Raw genomic sequence first — 20,990 nt, forward strand, 5'->3', positions numbered from 1 at the left:
TGGGTTGCTAGTTGTTTAGGTAAATTGTTTTACGACCTTTGCTGTGTTTAGGTAAAATGTTTTACGACCTTTGCTGTTTTTTCTCTGCTGTCTATCTTGCCTATCCTCCCTCTTTGAAGTTTGAAAATAAAAGACAAGCTTTACCCAAAGATTTTCAGAACGCTCTATGAACAGCTCGGAGGAGCAATTGATAGAGTTTGTTCTCCTTTGCAAAGTTTGTCATAAAATTCATATACGTTGTCTGTGGTTCTTTTATGTAGGTTCTAGGAAAATACCTATCATAAATTTAAAATGTAATCTGGTGGTCGGCGTTTACTTTAAGCCAGTGGTTCCCAATGTGTGGGGCACGCCCCCTGGAGGCGGCGCAGTGCCATTGCAGGGGGGCGCGATGAATGAAAAAAACAACAACTCAGGGAGTTGTTCATGTTTTAACCCTATTTTACACAGAGGCTTTTTTTATGTATTGATGATAGCAAAGTTGAATATTGTTACAAATAATAATAAAAAAAGAAATATACTTGAAATAACACTGACAGCAAAGAATACTCTTCTACAGTATAGAACTAAAAAAAAACAACAACAGTTACACAAAAGTGTTTCACTGTAAAGATGGTTTGTAGTTTGTTTTGTTGCAACCTGAAGTGTGAAATAAACCAGAAGAAAACCTTTAGAAACCACTGCTGTAAGCTAATCTTAGAACAGGCACTGCTACGCACTGATGATTCACGTATTTCTGAGGCGGAGTTGAAGAGGAGCTGAGCTCATGAGGAGAAACTTCCGGAAAGATATTCGCATGGTGCTAAGTTATACATATTAGGAACTCATCTGCAGGACACAGGCTTGTATTTTAGGTTTAGAGTGGGATTATACTGACGTATTAGGTTTTCGTACGAAAGTCTCAAGTCTTGACGATTTATTCCAGATGAGACGAGCAAAGCGACAGTAACTATGGGTGAAGCGCTCAGCTCCACATTACCGGTCAGACAGAATTCACCTTCTCCTGATTCAGGTTGGGATTCAACTGAGCATGTAAGTAAAACAAATATTATAACGCACACAATGCTTAAGTGGAAATGTTCTTAGGACAAATGCAATTAGCAATGACCACTTCAGTGGCATAAGCTTGATAAAAAGCAACGTGAAATAAAGACGTTGCGTTCAAATTATGAAGACATTCATAATTTGAATGTTTTCAGCGGCAATTGACAAACAAGTAAAGCTTTGATCGCGGTATTAAATGTTACCAATTTTTTTTTCATTGGCTTATTGAAAAATATTTTTGACGTGCTTAAAAAAATAAATTAAAACGTTAGATTAAAAAAAAAACCTGATACGTCTACATTGTTTTGTTAACCTCTGAGATATTATTTCCTATCAAAAACAAGCTTCTTGGTTAAAAGAAAAATAATTTAATGCTTAGAAATGTTCCAGTGATGGCTAAAAGAAAACAATCACAGATTTCAAAAGAGCTAACTGAGCTATAGGCTGCACTTCACTTAGTCACCCATCCTCTGTAGGCACATACATACATCCATCCATCCATCCATCCATCCATCCATCCATCCATCCATCCATCCATCCATCCATCCATCCATCCATCCATCCATCCATTCATTCATTCATTCATTCATTCATTCATTCATTCATTTTCTATACACGGGGTCACCCTGGTCATTCATTTTCTATACACGGGGTCACCCTGGACAGGTCGTCAGTCTGTCGCAGCAGTTAGCATTCAGCTTTCTTTAAAAATGTTTAAACACTGGACAACTCTATCAAATAACCTACGGCACATTTTCTTATAACAAAGTGAGAAAAGAAAAAAAAAAAGCATCCTCCATGAAAAACCAGGTTGGTGTATCTTTATCCATTCAAATTATTGATTTGATAATAATCACTGATTATTATTTATTTACTGCTGACAACAGACATAGTGAATGCAAATTAAAGTATGAGTCAGTATAGAAACAAGCCATCTTTATACTTGGCCTGTATAATTGCGTACATAATCATGTGAAAAGAAAAGTCATAGCTTGAACTAAAATGTTCCAGTATAAATGCCATTAACATAGATCCTCCACAAAAATATAGTTTTTTTTTTTTTTTTTAGCATTTTGCCTAGATGGACATATTAAGTTTCTGCATTTACCTACTACTCCTATTAAAAATGGCACACCACAGGAAAAAAAATACTCAGATGTTTTGCTAAACTAAATATTTTATTTCATAACTTGGCATAACTTGAATCCAGAGCTCTCAAAAAATTGACCTTACCGCATAGTTTGGCAAACCTTCAGAAATGGAGGGGGACTATGTTGGCGGCACACAGGTGTGTAAGTGTGTGTGTGTGTGTGGTGAACTCTTGAGTTTTTAACATTTTTCTTGCTACAAACTTTTGTTGTCTTTGTTGTTTTAATGAAGCTGAATTGAGCAAATCTAAAATACATAATTTTCCCCTAATATTTAAAACCTTGAGCTAATAATTCTGTTTTCTTCYGTTTTCTGTCATGCTAGGCTTTTAATGTTCCCCTGGACATCCTTGAGGAAATCTTCCTAAATCTGCCTGCCCACCTGGTGGTTTGTGTGTGTCGATTAGTTTGCCATCATTGGAAAGATGTCGCAGATAATGAGTCTCTCTGGAGACAAAGGTGCAGAAGAGAAGGATATAATCTGCACGAATCTTCCAAAGTACCAAGCGACTGGAGGTTCTTTTACTTCATGTGCAAGAARAGGAGAAATCTCATAAAAAATCCAAGAGGGGAAGGTGAACAGATGCTAACTTAYGGGGAGGTGGAGCAAATGCCATTTTATCTGCTTCATAAGAAATGCACTTTGATAAACAATTATTAATTCCTATTGATTATGCAGATGAATTACAGGGTTGGACTATAGTAAGGAACGGTGGTGATGGATGGAGAGTAGAGAAACCGATGGCACCTCACCCAAATACACAAGTACAAACAAACTTTGTAACTTCCTTCAGGTAATTAACTCAAAAGATTCTGTAAATGTGGTAATAGTTTCTCATGGTTTTTATYAAAGTTGTAATATACAGGAGAGCATGWAAAKCCTCATCGTTGTTTGCAGAACGTGCACAAAGTCACAGCTCATTGATTTGGTGAAGGAGGGCTACAGCCAGGCTTTTATGGACGAGGTCCAGCCCCACATCAAGGTGTCCGACTGGTGAGGAAACCGTCTCAGCTCAGGGAGTAATTAAAGATTTAGGTAGAATTCAATTTAAAGTATATTTTGTGACTGATMCACACCTAAATGCATCCAAGCTCATTACACCCAAATGGCAATGTGTTATAATCTAGATTTTTGCAAAAAAAAAAAAAATTCCGTACACTAGCTGGGTCCGAACTAAACCTAAAATTGTGTTTCCGTGTCGTTAGGTACGCACCTCGATGCAACTGTGAATACAACATGTCTGTCAAGCTTCTGCACAGCAACAATAGGGTTATTCAGGAATTTACACCCAAGACTATTCACCTACCTGAACAGGAAAATGACAGGTGGAAACAGGTATGCAYGAAGAGGAGATATGAAACCTGAGAAATCCTTTGCATAACATCTTTTATTTCTCCCCCAGATGATCCACGTGTTTAAGGACTACGGACCCGGAATCAGATACGTCCACTTTGAGCACGGCGGTAAAGATTCTGTGTTCTGGGCGGGATGGTATGGAATTCGCTTGACAGAAACATCCATTGAATTATGTCCAGCRCTGGACAAACAGAATTATGAACCCTACAGTGGTTAAGACGACAGGTTTTAACTACTACTCTACATTACTTTTGGCCTTTAACCTGTAAAACAGACATCTAATCTTGATTATCTTAAACTGTAACAAGCCTATATTAAAACCCAATATTTACAAGATTGTTGATTTTTGTACTTTTAAATCCATTTGGAATGTTCAGTCTGAAACTTTCTAGCAACTGCTGCTTTAACAATTATATAACCCAGTGTAGTCATGTTTTTAAAAATGCTCGTTCACRCTGCTCACAATGTGCAATTAAATTCTTGTACAGTTGTATTGCTGTATTGTTGCTGCCACTTTTTTGTCCACGTGTAAAAATGTAAATAATTTCCCCTTTGTAATTATCAAGACACAGAACAACATGTGTTATTTGAAGATTTAATCATAATACTGGTTTATTGTTGTGCTTTTTTTTATCACAAGCAAGATACAGTACAACTTTGTCAAGTTGAATACAATGAAAAAACATCTTTCAGGTTAAATTGACTTCAGCGCCATCTCAGCTTCTCAACCTCATGAGTAATGCACAATTTCATTCAGTAAATAAGTTATTCTTACTATATTTACAAGTCACTTCAACAATTCACCTTAAAAATTCGGCATGGAAAAGACATGTCATTGGTTCAGTCATTTAACATCAAGCTGTTACTGATGAGATGCAGGCRATGTTGAGGTTACCAAATAATTGAACTGGTAGTAAAACTTTGGCCTGTAAACTAAGATACCCAAGTCACCACAATGAAGATTTAAGCTTGACCTAAATGCTGTGAAAATTTCTCTGGCAAAAAAAAAAAAAGTTCAAATCAATATTTCTACAATTGGAAGTGAAATATATTTCCTGCCTAATTTCTCAGGCCATGTCTTGGAAAAACGAGAGCAAAGATGGAGAATTAAGTAAAGAAAAAAAAAATAAATCATCCACTGCATTCCTTAGAACTTCCTAAAGGCCATGTTGGAATGATTAAAATACATTTTAAATCTTAAAACACAAAATAAGGAATATTATTGCTAATGCAAAAGCTGGTGATAGAAGAATGTTGCAGTTTGAAACAYGTTTAAAGTCATATTTTTAACAAAATACAAAACGATGTGAGCATTCCAATTTTGTGACACATGAAACAAGAACTTTTTGTGGAGAAAACAAGTTATTTAATCTATTCTCCTGACATTTCTCCATAAAAAGCAACACTGAGGTCAAACTGAGGAGTTATTTCAAAGCGTCATCTCCAGTTGGTTGTTGGTTTAACCAGTCAAGAGTTSATATCGTTTCTGACCAGTGGTATCAAATGACCCAGCACAGAATAACCGAAGTTTAAAAATCATTTAACACATTAAATGTTTTTTATGTTACGTCTGTGGGGAGGCTAAAATCTCATGACATCTCAAATAACGGTGGAATRTCCTTGTGCAGAAAACCGTATCAGTACTGTTAACCTGGTTCTGGAAAACGGTCTGAAGAAAGCAGCGAAGGATCTTAGAGCAGGACACATTTAGGCCTTTTCTTAGGTTCAGGAGGCTCCAGGGCGGCTAGTATTGCCTCATCAAACACATTCTTTAATCCTTTCTGTGGAAACAAAATGTTGTTATTCAAAACAAAGCTACCTCCAAGTGCAAGTTGATCTCAACTGAACTGTATGAGCAGAAGAAAGCCGCGCAGAAATTGAGTGAGGCAATCAAAATCTTCCTTTATTCAAACATTAAACAAGATTCTCCTCATGATCAAGCCGTCTAATGACAAAGGTYAGTGRAAAWTTTTGATGCAACAGTCGAGGAAAAACTCACAGTCCAAGAGAGATGGACTATCTTAGATGGATTTGTAGAATATAACATAAGTTMAATACTGAGAGAACATAATGTGCTTTAAAAAGAAAATCTTAGCCGTGTCAAGTTATAGATGGACGAAAAGGAGACTGAAAGGTTGGCACTCGTATCATCTTAGGCAGCGGGGATAACTATGATTAGGCCAAGTTGAGAAGAGAGCACACAGGAACAGAAGAAAAAAAAAGGTTGATGGGCACAGAGTTTTCAACTTCGAAAGAATTTGTGGTTACTTTAGTGAGACGTTTCTTTACAATGAAAAAGCAGCAGACAATCAAGAGGCAAAGCAAGATSCAAGAAGACATCAGAACAAGCAGCATTTTCTCTTTCTCTGAGTTTCAGGGGGCTCTAAAGCGGCTAGGATAGCCTCATCAAATACGTTCTTCAGTCCCCGCTACAGGAAAAGACAAAGAAAGGAGAAACACACGGACACACACAGTGTTAGATGGCGTTTAGAGTCGAAAGCCGTTAGCAAAAGACAAGTCAAAGTATTTCTAGCGTTGCTGTTGAAAGGATGGCAAACATGCAGGGTTCAGAGTAGAAACAGGTCTTACCTGAGTCAGGGCTGAGCACTCCACGTATTTGACTGCCTTAAGGTCTCGAGCCAGCTTTTCTGCTGTCTCAGGGGTGATTGGCTTCTGTTTGTTCTTGGCCAACTTCTCCACTGTGGAGGGGTCATCGCGGAGGTCAATCTGAGTGCCTACCAACAGGAACGGRGTCTTGGGACAATGGTGGGTGATTTCAGGAACCCACTGGAGAAGGARAAGGACAAATAAAAATGTTACTCTGGCTAAATAACACAGTGTCAGAAGCACACAGATGTTTCCATAAATAAAGTCATGTACTTGTCTCTCAATTTGCAAACAATGTCACRAATAAGTGCTCCAAAAACTCAATAATTGAAATGTTGATTTCAGTTATTAAATAAAAGAAATAGTTTGTTTCTTATGAAGATAAAAAAAACATTGAAAGAACATTCTGTGTCAAGTACAAGTTAATTAAGACTTTAGCTACACAGTTTGATACTGTTAATCTCAAAACCTGTATTTTAATTTAAGATTGTAAACATTTTCTAATCCTTCACAGCATTATACTGTGAAGGATAATACTCCTTATTATACTGCCATGACAGAGTGACAGTTTTAAGAAACGTAAAAAACAAACAAACACGTTTATAAAAGTTACTTACTGCAGCTTTAAATACCAAACATGTTACTTGACGAAGAAAATGGAAATGCAAGTCATTGTGAAATAGAAATTCACGGGYAATTTAGCAATATCTTCAACAATGTTTAACATTTGTTTTGCATCCATCGTCCAGCTTGGACTTGGTTTGGGGATCGTACAATTGCTCCTTGAAATCTGGGAGCTGACAGTGCAAGTAAAGCCATCAACTGAAAGCCKTGAAGCATGTCTGGGATGACCATGGGAGACAGATGGGTGCAGCGTCGCTCATGGTACAAACAGAACRCAAAAGCAGCCAGACTTCCTCAAAGCAAGCGCTTGCAGGTTTGGCACATCGCAGAAGCCATATTAGGTCATYARTTCCAGGCGAAACTGCACAATTCTCTTCTGCAACAAACTGGGCTTTAATGAGTTTAATTAAGCACAAATTGGTCTGCGTAATATGAGAGGGTTTGAATTTAGCCTAAGACATTGTAGGTCAAGTTTATTTATCTGATCTGCTCATGTTTTCTGAAGGCATTTAATATGTTTTTATTACAGTTTTGWWGWYAKCASMWSATKAYWRMASMRYCKKSKRRGRAKKWWKKARRRWAGYWKMTTAWWRWMRYYASWRKMAYMWSRTGSYKYSKWSKASWASAAMWARYARYWWWWKWWRKWWRWWWTWYWWMAWRAWKAAWWRMTSYKYWRWAWARKMWSYTSWWRAAMARYWKKYWWYAWKWMKWYYWWMKMMRYSAWRWWAWTWWWTWAWWAATRAWRRAAGMGTTCAAACAGTTTTACTATGATTTTCAGGTGTGATTTTAAATTAACTTTTTTTTGCTTACCTTTTCTTTAACATTCTCAAATGAGGAAGGTGAAACAACTGAGAAACAGACTAGGAAGACGTCGGTCTGAGGGTAGCTTAGTGGTCGTAACCTGTCGTAATCYTCCTGACCTACACACAGACAAGACAGAAGTTGACATTCCATACCTCAGTGCAAAGACGCTAAATTAAAAAATTTCTAGAATTACGWAACTTTAAAAGCCATAGAGCAGAGGCAGTGCAGCAAACCTATGCTCTGTTTTCACAGAATACAACTGAAGGCCTGTCTGGACATATACCAACGTTTTTGTAACGTTAAAACCAAAGTAAAATAGGAAACAAGAAGAGTTTCTGTGTCTGTAGCTGCACAAACACACAACTGTGGAATTATCCCTATTCTTGCAATTGACTACAACTAATTATAATTTACGTTTATTAATGTCTGTAAACAATGYATCTGCACAGATCCTGTACAATTMAGTTCAGTTTCTTTGTATAGCAGTAATTCTGAACATTTTACATGACAAAAATAGTCAAATTCATCTYTATCCATTAAACATATACATTCTGATGAAATTCWTTGCAAATAATTAACGTCTAACCCTACACAGAAACATTTAAATGKACAAACCTGTAAGCTCTATGGAAGATACAACCACAATCAAGTATAATCTACATTTTCATATTACATACGTGTCTTTAAATAATTCAATACAACCACATGCCAATTCCAGACAGGGTTATTACAACTTGTAGTTAATTTTTTTAAGAAAGTGCAAATGGCGTTAAATTTAGCATAACGAAGAAAAAACAACAACATTTTAATTAGCATGTTAAGAGAAAAAAATATATATATACCTGCTGTATCAAATAAGCCAAGGGTGTATGGTTCACCCCCGATCATTACAGTTACTGCATAGTTATCAAACACCTGCAATCAGAGAGTGAAATGGTCACAGTCAGGTCATACTTTTAAATTAATCTGTCAAACAGGTTGACTAATAAAACTTACTGTTGGTACATATTCAGAAGGGAACTTGTTGGTGGTGTATGAAATCAGTAAGCAGGTTTTTCCCACTGCTCCATCTCCAACCACAACACACTTGATAGTCTGCATCTCTGTGCTTTCGGCTGCTGCTGACAATTACGTTAGCTGCAGGAAGAGGGGGAGGAGAAAGCGTACATTGATTACGACATRCATCTTCGAATAAAGACAAACTCTGGACATAACTATGTGGTGCGTCCTGCCTTTTAAAATCCCGGTACAACTTGATAAACCGGTGTGATGCCTAGAAAAGGCAGCACTGACTTGTTCAGTCACACCCCATTATTTTCAAAGCTGTCTTGAAGCTAACACTAGCTAAAGAACAATCACTTGTCCGCAAAATTACTTAGCTGAATAGACTACTTAAGAGTAGTTCTATAGTATAACTACATGCTATTTAGTTGATTAGCTGAGCTATTAGCAAATGGAACATAAAACCTTCGTTTGTATTGTTTAGCAAACTATGCTACTGCAGTGCTGGCTAATGCCACATAGTGCTAACCAGTACGTTAGCTTAGCCACCAGTCGGTAACGATAGTTTAGGTCTCCGTGTATACTTTGCTGCTGCTAGCAAACTACAATATCCAAAACAATGACTGTAATAAACGCCCACTCGTCAAATAACTTTAGATATATGTGTAGGCTTTGTATAAAGCTACGTACCTTCGTTTTTGTACTCGATAAGTTGGCTATTTTCGCCGGGCGTTGGCACCAGCGACCTGAAACTTGGTTCAGTCAGATAGCCGAGCCCCTCACGTCCACCACACAAGTCAAGTTAGACTGAATAATCCCGGAAACATTTTTCAAAATAAACTTCCTGGCACTGTCAGCACACTATAAACTTACATATTTCACAAAGTAGTAGCGAAAGCGACACCTAAATTGCGACTTTAAATATAATGTTATTTATATTTAATGTTATAAATAGATCATATTTTGTCCGTGGATGCGGATTTTATATCACAAATTGGAAACCATTCCCCAGATGCTCTTATTTTAAAAAGCGCCGTCCTTTCGTTATGTTGGCTGGCTTTGYGTAATGTTTTGCGAGTGGTTCCAAGTGGTTCCTGCAGCAGGATGGTGATGTCACCTCAAACCCCTCTGACCTTGCATCCTTCCCATAACTCAGTTCAGGTCCATTCTCTTGAATTTAGTTTATTTATAGTACACAGCTCCAAGTCATAACAAACCTCATGCCATAGCACTTGGGAAATCTCCAGTTGATGTCAAATATACAGTTTGATTCTAATTATTTATTAGTCAGACCTGAGACCTCTCAGCTACATCAGCTACATTATCCTCCTTCTCTCCAGTTTGCATTATTTGGTTATTTCAACTCATAACTTTATGTTTTCTCCTCATTTGTTTTCTTCTCAGAAGCTACATTAGGCTTGGTGTTCTGCATAGCGGTGACATCTTCCTGTTTGGGAGCATTAGGTAAGATACTGCTGCTAACAATGTTCTCCTTCTCTTGCTACTAACTCTTACTATTCTTTAACATAGGAAGTACTTCTCTTTCCTTTTTGTGTGTATGTTCTGTATTCTCAAGCCCACAATCAGCCATGACAGATGTGTTTTTCTTTCCTCTATTGCTACATTGCCGCAAAGTGAATGTAGCAACATATGTGATGTATGTAGCAACACTTATGTTGCTACATGCTCAACCAGAAGGGATGACTGCTGAAAGTCAATGACTCAGTATAGGCTCCTTTGACAGAAAACATTTCAAACCACACAAAATCAAGCTGTTGTGTCAGCATCAGTAAATGTTATGACAGCAAATGATTCTTGACAGATTTTAAGGCAGTTACACTGATTTGATTTTAAAAAATGTACAGAAAAGGAGTGATACAAAAGGAAATGCTCAATAAAATTTGGATCGCTTGCCTCAAGTGATGTTACTAGAGGTTTCTATATTTAGTAGTTGACATTTGAGAGATACATGCTATCTTGAAAAAATGACAATTTACAACAAAGTGACAAGAAAGACCTGAAAAAACAAAAACAACAAAAAAACTGACAATGACAAATTTTCTAGGTGATAAACAATATTCAAAATAAACATGCTTGAATTTACTCTAAATGTCTTGCTGGTGTCTTTAAAATGACTGCTGGTTGTTAATTTCTACTGTTTATACTATAGTTTTGATTGCAAAATATATTTGTATCCTCAGGAAGCAAGTGTGTATGTATACTGCAACAGACCACAGAAAAATTGTTTTTCCTAAATGTATTGATTTTCTGCACTGTCAGAGGGCAGTGAAAGCGGACTGAGAACATTGTTTTCCTTTACTTGCAGGGAGATATCAGAAAATTGATCTGTTCAAGGCTACTAGAGGCAGAAAGAATGATTACATTGACAACTCAGCCTCTTAAAGCTTCAATTTAAGTGGTTGAGTGTTTTCTGTTTCAGTAACCTTCCTTGAATTTGGCTGAGAAAACAATATCCACAGCAGCTGACATTATTTAACCTCAACTTTTTTTCTAGTGGCCTAGACATGTTTTGTTGATGCAGCCACTTCACTCAGGCATATTATATGCCACAAATGCAAAAACAGGAATTAATGTAAACAAGGTTGAATTGAACAGAATTGCTTTAATTTCATATTTATGGTATTTCACATGATGACATGCTATTATATTAGCATGGACCTTTTGGTATGTTAAAAATGACATCTGAACAAATGCACTGTAGAAAAAGCCCCAAATGCACCTCCTCCACATTTGGAGATTTAATAAAAAAAGTACATATAATTGTTATTGTAAAGAACCCATACATAAATCCAACACAACAGTTTCACAAACTAAATATTTCACTACTTCTGTGTTGCACATAAAGAAAACAATTGATGCTTCTAAATCCAAGAATTAAGAGTAGATGTATTAAACTGGACAAGTAATTGTAATTGTGCAAAAATGTTAAGTAATCCAAACTAATGATAAACAATTTGATTGCAATGACCAATATGCACAAATACTTCAGTTGCATTTATCTAACAGGATTTATAATCATCACAGTCTGTTTTACAGAATATATTTTACTTTTTTGAAGAATTTGAAAGAAAGTTGTGATTAGTAGACAGCGTGGATTATGACTTATGATTTTACCTGCATGTCCTGAGAGGCTGTGACATTATGCTATTACATTATATTATTACAGAATACTCTCAGGATGCAGGTTCTGTTATTCTGTAAGTGAATCAAGTCAAAAGAGGATCAAAAACACACCTCAGCTCACAGGAATATTAACCAACGTTTCTTTAAGACTTTGAAAATAAAATGGTTTGTCAATTTAAATACCCACATTAAAACCATGTAACATCTTGATAGATCCTTTCCCATTGGATTGACATCAACATTCAAATATGTATGTTGATATCATACATATTTGTATGTTAGRAACATACAAATATGTTTGTAACACCATGCCAACATATTTTTGACACAAATGGAACCCCATACTCCTCCTGTGACAGCCCCACTGCTGTWGCAGATGACCTGGTAGAACTTGGGGGTTCTTGGTGTTCCCAAATGATACGGTAGGGACTTCCGGCACACCTGCTACTAAGAGGCTCTCCTGATCGGCGACTCCTGGGCTTACGCCAACCGGTACACCGAGCTGTCACCAACATCCTTCTTTACTTTTATTTTTGTAATAAATGCCTTTAACAGGGCTTTAAACAATTGTTGGTGTTGTGTCTCCCCWGTTGTTATTGTCTTTGAATCAGGATGTAACACCTACATTCACACTGTAGTGAATGTCAGTGAATGTCCACTCCATGTCTTGTTTAGCTGCTCCACTGTTCTTGATATCACAGATGACTGTTTATGACTGTGCTTATGATTTACTCACAGACCAGCTCATTTACATTACAGTCATTTCTGGTTCTGGGTTCCTTGAAGCCTCCATCCTCCAGACAACCACATGTGTCATTACCAAACACCCCAATGTCACCAAAAAGAGAAACCACCGTAGAGATGCCCACAAACTAGAGGAAACATAGAATAAAACATGCACTACAGTTAGTTTACATTCACTGTGCGGAGGAAATCACTGTTTTTTAAGCATAGTTTTTTTTTTTAAATAAATAAATGATAAATAGCTGAGTATACAACAATATGTTTTTCAGCATTAATTTTTAAAATATTTTTAACACCCACCTTGTTTCTTGYTGTGCCAAGACGCTACTTTTTGTGGTGCTTGGTGTTGTAGCTGCAGGAAACGACATATTACATCAAAATAAATGTACAATATTTGATTAATAAACAAATTTCACAATATTATACCAGATATAAAACAGTTATGCTTGTTTCTTCARCAGAAAATTCAGGATTTTATGGTGTTAGGACAGAATTTGGGTGGTTTTAATCAAACATTTGGTAAAAAAAAAATAGACCCAGTTTGTTGGGGTAGAGAAAAGACAAAAAGAAGCACATATTTTACASATAACCATTTTGAACTATGCAACAATCTGATCAAGCTTTACCAAAATCTAAATCAAGCTAAAGTTTTCCCAGCAGTTTACTTTGATCACTGAACCACTCAGAAGTCAACACATATGTTGAATATGAATTTTAATTCTGCTATTGTCAGTGATAGTCATTATAAAATTGTCGTGGGCTGCAGTATTGCTCACTGTTGCTATGCCGTTCCTCAACATTTGGATGTAGACACCMAACCTAACAACAGTAACAAATTTCAATCAACTCTTTGGTAACCTAAACAAAACATTAGTCACTTTCTTGGGGGCTTAAAATGTCATAAAGTTAATGTTGATGTTTTAAAACAAACAAGGGTTCAGAGAATCCACATTAGGAATGGGATTGGAAAAGAAGATACCAAAAATTTGATTGTCCCAGAATTTTTAAGAGTGGATCTTTCAAGAGTTTAATTTAAAGGCCATTGAGACATTTTTATTGCGYTATATTTACAAAGATATTTACTCAAACCAAATTAGTAAAATTGTGTTTACACATGCACATGKTTTGAATGAATTCACATTCTTAACRTTGTTTCTTCAAAACTTTAAAATATATTGAAAAACAATTACTAGAATTTTATTTTAAAACATTACGATAAACACATTAACCTAAAAATGATTAAAATTGGATTTTCTGTTGAGCTATTGTTATTAGAGCAGATGACAGCTGGAAACACCAACAGATCTTCTATGATTCCCYCTCCCCCCTCGAGAAAAGATTTGWATTCAAATCTTTCTCTCAAAAAACCCCCTAAATATCAGGTTTTACAGGTTAACATCAACGTAGAATCAAAGCAAAAACAATCAAAATTCAGGAGAGTGACTCCCCATCCAAGTCTGTATTGATTCAAATACCTGCTTGAGCGATGACAAGCCTGACACCTTTGTAGACGTTTCTCCCAGATCTGGATATTACACACCAGTACTTATCTTCATCACTTTCCATGAGTGAAGTCATAGTTACGGTGAAGACTCCTGCTTCCCTATCATCAGCAATAAAGTACCTGTCACGTTGTGTTCTGCTGGTTGTTCTCACCAGCWCTTTACACAGTTCATAAACTGATCCTTTGCACCAGTATTTGGGTCTTTCCTTGAACTGAAGGTCGTACTGACATGCGACTTTCACCAACCCACCGGGCGATGCCGTTACTTCTTCTGGCGCCAACAGGTCAACTGAATCCACTTTATCCTTCATCAGCAACAAGAGACAGAGAACAGGAACTGCGAAAGACAAAGTYGGTAACATTAAATACTCAGACATTTTAGTATTTCTTGTTATTAATCTGTTCCAGTGTTGAAATAATTACCACAAATTTTGCTGGCAGAACAAGCTGAAGTTCTCATGGTGTGGCTGCAGGGAACAATGTGAAGTGCGACAGCAAATTAGGCAACTCCAGGCTTCCTCTTATCCCTTCTGATTATGCAACAAAGTTCTTCACAGGCTGGTTGACAAAGTTTATCTGTGTAAGTCTACTTTTGTTGATGAATTTGTTTATGTTGAGCTATGCAAAGTTACGTTATCGTACTTTATTCATGTTATATTAGTGTTTAATGTCGGCGAYAAACCTCTGTGGTTACTTTTCATTATTTATATATTCTGATCTTTGTGCTGGGATTTCCCAAAGGGCTGATGTTGTGATGAATCATATGTTATGATCAAAATTGCCTTATAAACTGAGGAATTTTTACTTTGTGCTGATGCTTCTGTGAGATTAAGTTTCAATCTACAGCTTTCTTTTTTAAAATACATACTTTTTTAGGTTCTATTGGCTTTTAATGAACATTACTTTGACAAGAAAGAGTTTGGAGAGAGAAAGGGGAAGCCATGCAAATGACCCTAGACTGAACTCCGGACACCTCAGTTGCTCCTGCTCCACCAGCTGAGCTATCCCAGCTTTCTTTACCAATTTGTCAAACCACATCATGTAAAGTTTGATGCAGTAGACAGTGTTCTCTCCAGTTGCTCAACACTATGTATTTTCCACATACAGCATTTTTTTTTTTTTTTAGCGTGTGAACAATTTCTTTATCATTTATCTCAGTTCTGCATTGGAGTCCAGGAGTCACCGGACCACAAAAATTACCACGAGGCCCTAGAGAGACAAACAAATTGATACAGTTTTGCTTGTAATGCAACCTTTCAAACTGTCCTCCAACATTCTCCATATACCAAGACTGTAGAGTTGGAAAAGATACGATGAAAAGAACTGAGTCTTGAGGAAAACCTAAGTTTATTCTTTGAAGCACTAATTACATAATGACATTTAAATGATAGGATTTAAACCATCTAGTTTATTTTCTAAATCATTAAACCCAGAGAAACCACTAATAATTTACCCTGGTAACTATAGTAGATTGTCAGACATGCTTTTGCATCACTTTTGGAGTCTATGACAATTATTTTATATGAAATACTSAAATATGTCTAACTGATGACTAATGTAGAGKKTGTAATCTATGACAAAACAGTCATAAGAGTATTCTTTATCGGGCAAAATAGGAAGAATATAAAGGAATTTTGGACCAAGTAGATTTTCCTCCTACTTTTCATAAATWMATTTCTGGATATTTGTTTTATTTCATTACATTTTTAAGGTAGCCCCTCAAAAACAGACCAATATAACCTGTGGAACTTAACAGGATCGCTTCTGCTTTCTGACTTTCTCTGACCTCCAGAAAAATATCATSTCAGCTTTTAAAGACAAAAGAAGAAATGCAGTAAAGGAAGCCTTCATTTGGTAAGTTCTCMATTTTTTATGTGAATTCTTTAAAGCTGATTGCAAATCCCTGCTTATGACGCATCRCCTTCCTTCTTTCTGCATAACTGGAGATGTCAAACATGTTTATCTTCAAATGTTTGGTGTCTAAATGGGTTCTCAGACTCAATTTGTATCCAGATTGTGATTTGACTGCTAATGTTTTCTGTCACTGCACACAAATTCAAGCAACACAGTCAAATCTTAAGCCTAGAACTGCAGGTATGTGTTGCTGTTTTAAAAGATGAAAATCTAATTTTATATACTTTTCTAAATAAATGTGTTAAAGAATCATCTTGTGCTAAAGTGGAAGCTTATATTTTTCTAACTGGTCCTCTGGTTGAAGATATAGATTAATTGTTATCTGTAGAAAGGTTGGATGAGGCCTGCATGACTTTTCTATTCCTGGAAAACATCTGAGTTTTTCTCTTTACATGTTGGATAAATTGAAAGACAGAGGCTGCATTTGTAAACAGTTGTTCTTCAAAGCAAAGAAAACAAACATTTGACTTGTTAAACTTTATTACAATAACTTTGTATGTATTACTCTTACRAACAAATGTGGCGAGATATGCAAAACATCAAAGTATAAAAATGTTTTTWATGGATATTTTAGGATTTTGGAAGTGAGGTTCTGTTAAAAGGTAATAAGCAGTTTATGTCTCATAATGTAAGCCATTATTGGGTCTTCATTTAGCAATATAGATTWGTTGRTTTGACAACTAATCAACTAATCCAATAAGGTTTGCTTAAATCACTGTAAATGTTTTGAGATTATAGTGGTTTTAAAATGGTTAAAGTCCAGTTGAGTCTTGATCCCCTTCAAACTAACCCTATGCTTTAATTTTACAAAAATAGAGACGACGTGAGATTAACACGTCTCTGGTAAGATGTTAACTGCTTGTAATCTTTTACCACATGTCCACTTTCAAAATCTTGGCCTGTCCTTTCTCATTTCCAACAATCTAGCCATAAAAAGCGAGAAACCTTTGTGACTAGTACAATTTACACAATAAAAGAAAAAGAAAAAAATCAAAACTATGAAATTGTCACAGTGTCGTCATTCTCTTTCTGTTCTGCTTTGGCCGATCCATTCTGGTCTGCTGCTGGTTCTTCTACCATCGCTGACTTCTTTGATGTTCCTGCTCCGATTTCAGAACAACAGAGGAGAGTTTTGAGAGAGTGTTAAAAAAAAACTTTAAGACACCTAAATCTACAGACTTAAAATAAATATTTAATGATTCTGGTTGATGAYGTACCTGTGAGGTAATTTCTGTGCATTCGATGGAAAAGCAGGAGACCAAAGAAGAGGATAAACCCAACACAGGCGATTATCATTCCGCACAACAGGAAGCTGTAGCTTCCTTCAGTCTGAATGATCTGTGGAGAAAATATCAAAATGAAACTGCCAAACATAAATCTAAATCAACACCTGCCGTATGTTTGCGATTAAGGACTTAATTCTCCTCATTTACAGATTTTTTTTTTTTTAAACAACGGAGGCACTTACTGAGCCAACCAGGACCTGCATTACCATCTCTCCCATCCCTGCGCTTGTCACCAGGACAGAGGTTGCACATCCTGCAAAAACAAATTCATACTCTCTCATTTCRTTCCACCAGTGCACCATTATTTTGAAGTAAAAGAAAAGAAAAAAAAACAAACAAGGTATACCCTGGTAATCAAGGATATCCTCAGTGTAGGCAAGCATACAGGGAAAAATGCTGCTCAAAAAAAGTCCACATAAACAGGTTCCAACAAACAGGAAGGTGCTGCTGGTGTAGAAAATGAGCAGCATCAACACAGTAACAATAGCTCCTGCCTGCAAAAATAAWGAGAGTGGTTTGTCTAAGAGCACAGAGTTTCAGTGAAAAGGAGAAATATCTCGCTACAACCACACATTTCTGTGAGAATCCAACACAAAGTGAATCATTAAGAAGTGGAAGGAACCGGATGCATGTTGTTATTTTAACAAACATCTGAAACTGTGGCTTGAAWAGGTCTTTAGCAGCTATTAAATATTCCTAAATAAAATCAGCTGTCTTCAGAGATCACCTAATTAGTAAATACTACATGCAGTGGAACTTCCTGCAGACTCCATGTCCGACATGAATCGCAGTGGTAGCTGCATAATGAGGTAAAGATGGATGGAGCTAAATATGGGACAATCCTTTAAGGAAAACCTGTTAGAGGTTRCAAATGACTTGAAAGTGGGACAGAGATCAMCTTCCAGCAGCTCTAAACACACAGCCAGAGCTCCACTTGAACGTTTTCCATCAAAGTATATCGTCAGTAAAATTTCCTAAATTAGATTAGAATTGAAAGGTTCATTTCAGAAACTCAATTCACTACATTAGATGGCGCTAGTTTTGTTCAAGCTTTTTTTTTTCTGGTAATTATGATGATTTTCTCCTTACTGCTAATAAAAGTATGAGATTTCGGACCAGTATGTTATATTAGACCAATTTAAAAGACTTTTTTTTAAAGCGGTAATGCAGGCTTAATAAAAAGGGTGATTAATACCTGTATTAGGGTAATTTTCAAAAAGCACTTTTGATCTGTCGAAAGAGAATAATTCAAATGTGTTTTCCAGTTTATAGAATACGACTATGTGCTATGTTAATTTAGACCTAATTCTTATAGAAATTCTGTAACTGGTTTTGAAAACAGAAGTTTTTTAGGTGCTCCTCCCTCAGTCTCACAGGAGACTGGCAGGAGATATGAATGGTATGAGCTCAACAACAGCAATAACTCTACATGGGCTCAAAAAACTCAAAGCTTAATAAGCGTTTTAATAAAGTAACTCAGCAGGATGGAATGAAAATGCACACCATACATCGCAGAAAAAAAAAACTTATATCCTTTTCCTTCCTCTTCAGTTAATCACCAGTTATTCTGTTACATAAAATTCCACAAATCTAAAGAAGTATGATCAAGGAACTGTACGGTATACTAAGATAATGTGCCTCGAACGTTTTGGTTGGCCATACCAGGTTTAACATGAGTAACCGCACAGGTTGGAAGCGATATGAGAGAGGAATCGACAAGAGGCGTCCAGCTGTGATCGCTGCCCAGAAAATACTAGCCAGATAACCCGCCGTCTTGTTCGGCAACGACATCGGTGGGGCCACAGCGTAGGTGTACACAAAGCCAGCATACGCTCCCTGAGAAGAAAACAACATCTTGTTTCATGCACCCTATTTTCTCTGCTTTATGGGATGCATATCTTGTATATACTAATAAAAGTTTATTTGGGAAATAATGCATGTGAAATGAATACCGTGTGATTTATTTGCACCTCTCACTCACCACAATGCCATCGGTCATAAAGAGCACCATCCCTCCAAGGATATGAATCATAAAGAAGGATACTGGCAGTCCATGCAGGTTATCATTCTGACAGCAGCTGAAGATACTCCCATGACCTGTGGCAGAGCAAAAAAAAAAAAAAAAAGAGTCAGAAATGATGTATTGGTGTGCACAAAATGGCATTCATTGTTTTGTTTTCATATTTTCTGACAACGTATTTGTTATTCATGAAGGAATGTAAGATAAATTAAAATGAAAGCAAAAAACTATGTATATTTCTTTCACATGCATACCTCCAGCTTCCTGTTCCTTCTGCTCCAAGTCTGGGCCCTCGGCCCCCTGCTGGGTCTCCATTGCTAGTTCATCCTTGTCTAGAAGACGTGGAGTGCTGCCAGGGCAGCGTGGGAGTAAGTTCTCCCGATACATGAGAAACAGCACAGCAATGGGCACAGGCAGCTGAAAATCCCCCAAAATAAATAAAAAATTACAATTTTCATCAAATAAATAAGTAAAAATCAAACGACAACTAACGTATGCCTGCCGAGTGTCTCACATTAATGAGCGCCATGATCCAGAAAGCATATTGCACAACTGGCTCCTCCTTCTCTATTCCATCATGAGACAGGTGGCTCTGAGTTATGTTGTGCTCCGCAATTGGACTGTATCTCAGCATGCTCCTGAAATGATGCATGATCTCGGTCTCGTTCCCCGTATGATTCCCACAGCCTGTCTCCGAGAGGAAAGGATCTGCAATCAGTGGACTCACCAGGGCTCCAAACCCGATGAAGAAGTGCAGAGCCTGCAGAAGCACACAGACGGCAGGGACGTCAAACTACCAGAGTTTTGGAAGAACGGCAGCATATCTCTCTATCCTATTATTTAAATGAGCGTCTCTTTAGTTTACCTGTAAGAAAATGGCCGAGTCCTTCTGATAGATGGTGACCAGTTGGATGTTAGCAATGGTGTCAATAAGCCCCATTGCCAGACCAGACACAGCCATGGCGATGGCCAGAACGAGGACATTATTACATACAGGAATGATGGCAAATATTACAGAGATGAGAAGAGCAGAGACAAACAGGGCAGCTAGAGCACTGAATAACCTTTAAGGACAAAAAAAAATGACAGAGACAGAGACAGTTAAAATGAGGATGAATCTCTAGATGCTTGCTTGTTTAGTGATACTCACGTTCTCTTGAAAACGCCACCAACCGAGCTGCCAATCAGCAAGCAGAACTGCTGAGAAAAGAAGACCCAGGTAATCTGACTCAGCGTTGAGTTTGTTTGACATTGCAAGTCCAATATTGTAGGTCCAAGAAAAGCAATGCACAGTCCAAAGCTGAAGAAAACGCTCCAGTAAGTCAGTGTGTGATGGGCGTTTCGTTTGAACAGAGTTACAATCCTCTCATCTATGAACATCTTGGGCACAGAAGACCACCACGTATATTTTTCTCACAACCGGATATCGAATGAAGCTCTGAGGTTCTATTGGGTTTCTGGATCTCTATTTAAAGCCTTCAGCTCTCTCCCTCTTTCGTATTGCTCAACTGAGTTAATGGATGAAGTGTTGATTCCTCCAACAATATTATCCCAATCTGAATGGGGTCAATGTTTGACTTAGAAAGAGGGTTGCTCGTTGAAATGCTACAAGAAAGTTAACATTTATGTGTCACTGTGTTGCACAGTATGTCACATTCATGTTAATGGAAAATGTGTCATACAGAAAGCAATGGCACAGATGTCTCATGTACAGATTGTTTGATATTTGTCTTATTTGGCTAATTTAAAAGTCACTATTGAGAACAATGATCATCTTGGTAAGTTGCTGAATAAT

The 20,990-nt window shown here is 37.0% G+C and overlaps 4 protein-coding genes across 5 annotated transcripts; 1 reads left to right on the plus strand and 3 right to left on the minus strand.

Annotated features, from left to right (window-relative positions):
• Positions 1–749: 749 nt before the first annotated feature.
• Positions 750–4,039, plus strand: LOC103467679 (F-box only protein 6-like). The gene is made up of 6 exons (XM_008414280.2): positions 750–1,029; positions 2,515–2,764; positions 2,869–2,983; positions 3,088–3,183; positions 3,396–3,525; positions 3,593–4,039. The coding sequence occupies exons 1-6, from the start codon at positions 949–951 to the stop codon at positions 3,761–3,763; spliced, it is 843 nt and encodes a 280-aa protein (XP_008412502.1). The 5' UTR covers positions 750–948; the 3' UTR covers positions 3,764–4,039.
• A 90-nt stretch (positions 4,040–4,129) lies between these two features.
• On the minus strand, positions 4,130–9,378 carry LOC103467678 (cell division control protein 42 homolog). 2 transcript variants are annotated; one of them, XM_008414279.1, is made up of 6 exons: positions 9,274–9,378; positions 8,578–8,718; positions 8,424–8,496; positions 7,588–7,697; positions 6,136–6,333; positions 4,130–5,327 (listed from the first exon to the last, which is right to left on the minus strand). In XM_008414279.1, the coding sequence occupies exons 2-6, from the start codon at positions 8,680–8,682 to the stop codon at positions 5,238–5,240; spliced, it is 576 nt and encodes a 191-aa protein (XP_008412501.1). In that variant the 5' UTR covers positions 8,683–8,718; positions 9,274–9,378; the 3' UTR covers positions 4,130–5,237. The 2 variants fall into 2 exon arrangements, with proteins under 2 accessions (XP_008412501.1, XP_008412500.1); XM_008414278.1 differs by lacking the exon at positions 4,130–5,327 and adding an exon at positions 5,424–5,975.
• Positions 9,379–11,186: 1,808 nt separating this feature from the next.
• On the minus strand, positions 11,187–14,549 carry LOC103467677 (CMRF35-like molecule 3). Its single transcript, XM_008414277.2, has 4 exons — positions 14,399–14,549; positions 13,947–14,312; positions 12,772–12,823; positions 11,187–12,599 (listed from the first exon to the last, which is right to left on the minus strand). Exons 1-4 carry the CDS (start codon positions 14,433–14,435, stop codon positions 12,476–12,478), a joined length of 579 nt encoding a protein of 192 aa, XP_008412499.1. The 5' UTR covers positions 14,436–14,549; the 3' UTR covers positions 11,187–12,475.
• A 1,162-nt stretch (positions 14,550–15,711) lies between these two features.
• Positions 15,712–20,621, minus strand: mfsd4ab (major facilitator superfamily domain containing 4Ab). The gene is made up of 10 exons (XM_008414275.2): positions 20,346–20,621; positions 20,061–20,259; positions 19,710–19,955; positions 19,450–19,612; positions 19,157–19,272; positions 18,838–19,011; positions 17,522–17,669; positions 17,358–17,428; positions 17,107–17,227; positions 15,712–16,989 (listed from the first exon to the last, which is right to left on the minus strand). The coding sequence occupies exons 1-10, from the start codon at positions 20,573–20,575 to the stop codon at positions 16,886–16,888; spliced, it is 1,572 nt and encodes a 523-aa protein (XP_008412497.1). The 5' UTR covers positions 20,576–20,621; the 3' UTR covers positions 15,712–16,885.
• Positions 20,622–20,990: the final 369 nt, after the last annotated feature.

This window comes from Poecilia reticulata, linkage group LG7 (assembly GCF_000633615.1).
Source record: "Poecilia reticulata strain Guanapo linkage group LG7, Guppy_female_1.0+MT, whole genome shotgun sequence".
NCBI classification, from domain to species: Eukaryota; Metazoa; Chordata; class Actinopteri; order Cyprinodontiformes; family Poeciliidae; genus Poecilia; species Poecilia reticulata.